This window comes from Triticum aestivum, chromosome 7B (genome assembly GCF_018294505.1).
Source record: "Triticum aestivum cultivar Chinese Spring chromosome 7B, IWGSC CS RefSeq v2.1, whole genome shotgun sequence".
NCBI lineage: Eukaryota > Viridiplantae > Streptophyta > Magnoliopsida > Poales > Poaceae > Triticum > Triticum aestivum.
The window spans coordinates 267499107-267505134 of record NC_057813.1 but is presented as its reverse complement, the minus strand read 5'-3'; the positions used below and the strand labels follow the sequence as shown (position 1 = coordinate 267505134).

General features: G+C 43.5%; 1 protein-coding gene across 1 annotated transcript; it reads right to left on the bottom strand.

The window, feature by feature from the left end:
• Positions 1-863: 863 nt before the first annotated feature.
• LOC123157890 (ferritin-1, chloroplastic) lies at positions 864-3151 on the bottom strand. The gene is made up of 5 exons (XM_044576084.1): positions 3131-3151; positions 2477-2568; positions 2312-2372; positions 2118-2205; positions 864-1063 (listed from the first exon to the last, which is right to left on the bottom strand). The coding sequence occupies exons 1-5, from the start codon at positions 3149-3151 to the stop codon at positions 1023-1025; spliced, it is 303 nt and encodes a 100-aa protein (XP_044432019.1). The 3' UTR covers positions 864-1022.
• Between the last annotated feature and the right edge of the window lie 2877 nt (positions 3152-6028).

The following is a 6028-nucleotide window of genomic DNA, read 5'->3' as shown; positions in this document are numbered from 1 at the left end:
TCATCTGCGGGATGATCAACCCAAAGCTACTAAGTGGGTCCTCGACAGTGGATGTACAAATCACATGACCGGTGACAAGAACTTATTGATGGACATTGCTTTATCTCCATCGCATCTGAAGCATATCACCTATGCTGACAAAGGCAAAAGCAAGGTATTGGGTCTAGGTAGGGCTGCGATCTCAAAGGATCGACACATGGACAAAGTCATGCTTGTCAAGTCCCTAGTATTCAACCTCATGTCTGTCACTACAAGAAATATGTCAACTTGTGACCACCACTATTGGTCACTAAAATGTCACAAATTTCCATTTGCGACCTTTTTGTGACCAAAAACAGAAGGTCAAAAGCTGGCCGTCATAAACTGACTATAGCGACCTTTCTTCTCGAATGGTCGAAGATGTTTACGACCAAAATATTCCTACTGTGGCGTTTTGGTCACTAGCAACCTCCCCAGGCCACGTAGGCATCCAGCGTGGCAAGCTGATGTGGCACAAGATTCATCCCGGTCCAATTCGGTTTTCTACATGGGCCTAGCCCAACAATTCGACCTATTTGTGTTTTTTTCTCATATTAATTTTGGCTAGGTAGATGGGCCAAGCCCAACAATTAAGCCTTCTCATTTTGGGGCCGTGGCCTTTTCTGCTAGAAAGTTTTAGTTTTTTTGTAATATAAAAAAGGTCCACTAGTCAAATGGGTCCCAGATGTCAGGTTCAGGTACGTGGGTCCCAGCTAGCAAGTTCTTATTCTTTATATTTCAATCTAACAGTAAATAAATAACCAGTATTTAAATTGGCACAAACAAAACACACACATAATACTCCAAATATTATCAGGCAGATTCAGTACAGAGCTCCTATTGTACAAATAACATATACTCTACAAGCTCTACACATAATAAGCTCTAACATATACAAGCTCTACAAGCTCTACACGTGATACATTTACAAGCTCTATACATATACAAGCTCTACAAGCTCTACAAGCTGCCCTGGTGTTAACCCTGGTGCTCTTCAATCTTCTTCAACATGGAGCTCCTTCGGTAGCGAGCACAAACCGGGCACCTGCATCATCATAGGAAGGCAATTTTAGATCATAAAAATGAATGTTCCAAACACAATTTAGAGAAAAGAACCAAGTAAATTTGCCCTCAATCATACAAACAAAGTTTAGAGAAAACCAAACATGAACAAGCACTTATTATGCAGTTTTTAAAGTTTTTAATACATTTATTTTCTATTAGCAAAACTGAATATGCTACTTCCTGATTCATGGCTGCATAGTCCAGCTAGCTACACCAGTTTGCTCTCATGCAAAAATTAGAAAGAAAAAAAAGAACAACAAATAAATCAACATTGATTTCTCTAACACATACAGTAACTTGCTGATATAACTTGTATAACTTGTATATTTGTCGACGGAAAACGGGATGCAAAATCATGTTTCAGTCTAGATCAATCTATCATGAGAAAACATGTATAACTCCCACTATAATTTTTTAATGCAGTTGCGAATTATCCTGAAAACGTGTGCACTTAATGATGGTTAGATCCATCTTACAGAATAGTCAGCTTCAAATATAAGTTAGGTACAGAACAGAATGTATAACCATGAAGTAAGATAGGCCATGCATCAAACACAGAAATACTTTTGAGCCGTTCACTGTCATGTACTACTACCTAACTGGCTAACTCAGCAGCTGTGACTGATGGTACACTGCACCAAATTCCATAATGAATTCCATAACGAGTAGCATCAGCAGCAGCACTGCAAGAGTAGCAGCAGCAGTGAGTAGCTGCGGCATCTGGCGAGCAGCAGCAGTATGCGGCAGCAGGCAGTAGAAAATAGCAGGAGCAGCGGCAACAGTACGCAAGCGAGGGGGCTACATGCATAGACACATACATACATACAGGAAGCAAAAGAAGAAGAAACAGAGCAGGGACCTGGTCGATCATGGGCATGAGTACTAACTATACTATAGAAGCAACAGAAGCACATATATATATCCTATTTCTTCCACAAAGTCTTACTTTCCCCGGGTAATTAATCTGGCACAACTAACAACCCCTTTCTAAGAACTGAATATGCATAAACACCCACAACCATAAATAAACTTACCATACAGAGCATCGCCTTTCTCAGAGTGGTCGAACTCTGTCAATGGGGTCACGATAGACTGGAGCCTCACCCGCCCTCCACGTCTGTTCTGATGGACACACACAAGAATACACCAAGCATCATCCATCAGTTTCTAGCTAGCACGCACAGGACAATGGTATTAATAATTCAAAGGTCAAGGGAATTATTGGTACCTGGTACTCCATAAGCATCTCCGCGTGTTCCCTCTCCTCGTCGCTCGATTCCTTAAAGAACCTGGAGAAAAGAAACAGTCGCATATCAGAATTCAGAACCAAGTTTGATCAGAATATTGTACTGGTAGCTTTGGTAATGGAAGACAGCTACAGCACTATGCTTACTTGGAAAAGCCCTTAAGGGCAACATTGTCCCTGTCGAAGTAGGCGTAGAGGGAGTGGTACTCGTACGAGGCATTGCACTCCACACTGAAATGCTGACATACAGTATTAGTTTTCCTCTAATCAGGACCAGATGCAGGCACTATCTAGCGAGCTAAGAATGGCCAAGTAACTCAAACCAAAACCATTAGTCCTTTGTACAAATTTACAGTAACTTGGTGGTTAAGATCATCAAGTGGGATAAACCCGTTAAGAGTAGCAAATATTTTGATAACATCACAGGCTTTGTTTGGCACGCAGAAAATTAATCAGTTGAAGCAGAGGCGATGTTTGGCATCACTGCATCTCTACTTGGAACCTAGAGTAAGAAGCACGGCTAAAAGAGCCCAAGAATTAATTAATCCTGTGTTATTCTTTAACTGGAATGTACGTGCATCATCAACGGAGAGGTGTGAGCTCTGGACTTAATTGGTTGTGAGAATGGACTGGACTGGTATGTTTCAGTCAAGTGATGCAGGATTATCATCATGAGAAAACAACAGATACTGTTGCTGAGCGGGCGGAATAGCACATGATTCATCAAAGCTCAAAAGGTATAATTTTGACTGTATGTATAATACAACCAGAAATCTCAAGCAAGAGGTGTCAGAACCTTACCAGCCATGAATGAAGCCTCATTGCTGAGGAGGTTGGGTCACAAGCCGCTGCAGGAGGCTAATCTTCTCCGAGACCTCCACTCGTGTAGGTGCCGTCGAACATGATGGTCATGGTGTACTTGTGAAGGGCACGCAGAAAATGAATCAGTCCAGTCCAAGCATTAGATGATCCATTTCACCATTTGTGAGATGTGATATGTTTGACAGGTGAAGCATTAGAAATTGGTACCTTAAGAAGATGGAGTTTCTTCCCTGCTGAAACAGCTTGGAAGGAGCCTTGTAGTTTGGTGTGAATTGATGTTTTATCATCAACAAACACAAGCTATACATCAGTGGATGACATCAATTATCCATATCTTTACATGATTTGAGATAAATAATATTCTCCATTAGTAAGCCATGCGCACAAGTTACCAGGGAAACCAAATTTTACCTTTAAGCATATCTCACATATGGTGTCCCCCTTCTCGTCGCACCACCTCTGGACGCATGTCCGGTGAGCATACTGAAAGAGACACTGATTCAATTCAGCTACTGCTTTCAGACAAGAGCAATGTACGTATATGCCAAGATGTTTTTACCTTCAAGCTGCCCTTGCAGGAGCAATTGGCCTCCATGCAGGTCTCGTCGCTGTCCTCCTGGCAGATCCTGCACTCCACCAGCACGCCACTCTTCGGCCTGCCGCCACCATGTCCGACGACCACGGCCTCGCCACTGCACGTCGGCGTTGAAGATGAAGCCGCATTGGAGGCCTCGTCGATGGTGGACTGCACTGTGGACGCCGAGCGCATGGTGGATTTCATTGTTGGAGTCGTCGACCCTCCAATCCATCCATCTCCATGAAGAAGGGCCAGACCTTGGCATCGTTGTACGTCCTGAGCAAAGCAGGGGAGCCATCTCCATCCATCTTCATGGCGCCGTGGCGTGGTGGACAGGGAGAGAAGGTGAGGTGTTGGATCTGGGTCCTTGGCGCCGTTGGTGATGGAGTGAGGGTGGATCTGACCGCTGCGGGAGTGGATCCGCGGGCATGGAGAGAAGGTCACAGCCACGGCGCGTCCCGCAGCCACGGCGCGGCCTCGCAGGTCCCCGCGCGGTGGTGCTGCACCAGCGGATCCCCGCCGTCGCCGGGTGGCCAGATGCCGTCGACGAATCTGGAGCGCAGGGAGGGCGGGGAGGAGGGAAGCAGTTGCGCGAGGGGAACGAGCCGTCGGGGCCGGATCGGCGGTGGGAATCGTGGGAGGGGGCTTGCTCTCTCTCGATCTGGACTGGATCGAGATCGGTTCGGTGGGTTGGATCGGGAGGGGAGGGGAGAGGGGATCGCGCGCCACGGAAGGAGGCCGGGGAAGGGAGGAGGTGGCGGCAGCGACGAGTCGAGGACGAGGGAGGAGGAGTACGGCGGCGGCTGGGGAAAAGGGAGCGGGAGCGGCTGCAGCGATGGGGATAAGTGAGCTAGGGTTTTCGTGGGTGGATGAGGATGAAAGGGAGGGGGGAGAGCGACGAGGGGGGAGTGTGGGCTGCCGTTGGATCCGGGCGCATCCGACGGTGCTAATCCATGATCCACGTGAGATGGTTTTGGACCAATCAAAACGCAGTACCCTTTGATGATTTTAAGACCATTTAAATTGGTCATAATCGATTGAAAATAAGATGTTAAAACATGTCTGCTATTTGACGGCCTAGAAAATTTATGAAAACAAATAGAAATAAAAAAACTTTGCATTGTGTCACCAAGTGTGACCTACTTTTCAGTAAGAATAACAAACTTTGAATAATGCAAATATCATAAAAAAGTGTTCTTAGAAATAAGTTTTCTGTAAGAGAATTATTTTTCGAGTGTCCAAACTAAGTTTTTTTGTGAAGGACCTATAATATATTTGTTGCAAAATTGGACGAAATCATTTTTCTGAAATACTAGGCCATATTTAATGCACAATTGACCAAGTTATTGTGTGTAAAAAGTTTTGATCCACCTCTAATGAAAAAGACAAATTTCCGTCGATTCAGTTGGAAGCGGGTCAAATTTGAACTGCGGCTGCCTCATAGTTTTCTATTTATTTTTTCCAAAAATCATTTCTAGGTACATAAGTATCTATTTAATCAGAGAAACGCCAAAAAAATTCCAAGATTCAACCACTAGCTAGGAACGGTCATTCCCGCCGTTTTGACCGCAATTTGAAACGGGCATAAAAAATTCAAAAAAATCAAAAAATTGGGAAACCTTCGCATTATGTCATTATATGTGACCAAGTTTCTAGGAAAAATAATAAACTTGTAATACGGCAATTATTTAAAAAAAATGTTCTCATAAATGAGCTATTACGCGTGAAGATTCAGAGTTTTCAAGCCAAATGATCAATCTTATGGCCACGTTCATGGCATAGTTTGTTCAAATGATCTCATATTGTACACAAGGGTGATCTTGGAATTCCAAACAATATTGCTTAAGGGAGTTTTTATTTTCTTTGCACGGAAAATTCATTTTCCATTTTCCGAGTGCCCGAAATGAGTTTTTTTGTGAAGGGCCTACCATATATTTGTTGCAAAATTGGACCAAATCATTTTTATAAAATACTAGGCCATATTTGATTCACAATTGACCAAATGGTTGGGTGTCAAAAGTTTTGATCCACCTCTGGTGAAAAAGACAAATTCCTGCCGATTCAGCTGGAAGCGGGTCAAATTTGAACTGCGGCTGCCTAGTAGCTTGCTATTTATTTTTTCCAAAAATCATTTCTAGGGACATAAGTATCTATTTAATAAGAGAAACACCAAAATTTTTCCAAGATTCAACCACTAGCTAGGAACGGTCAAGCCCGCCGTTTTGACCGCATTTTGAAACGGGCATAAAAAATTCAAAAAAAAATCAAAAAATTGGAAAACCTTCGCATTGTGTCATTAT

Bases quoted from the DNA above. Each gene is read 5' to 3' on its own strand.
- LOC123157890 (XM_044576084.1), bottom strand. From the start codon at position 3,151: ATGAGGCTTCATTCATGGCTG. The intron at 2,373-2,476 runs GTAAGCATAGTG...TCTTTTCTCCAG, and splicing joins GCCCTTAAGGGCTTTTCCAA to GTTCTTTAAGGAATCGAGCG. The intron at 1,064-2,117 runs GTAAGTTTATTT...ATGATGATGCAG, and splicing joins GAAAGGCGATGCTCTGTATG to GTGCCCGGTTTGTGCTCGCT.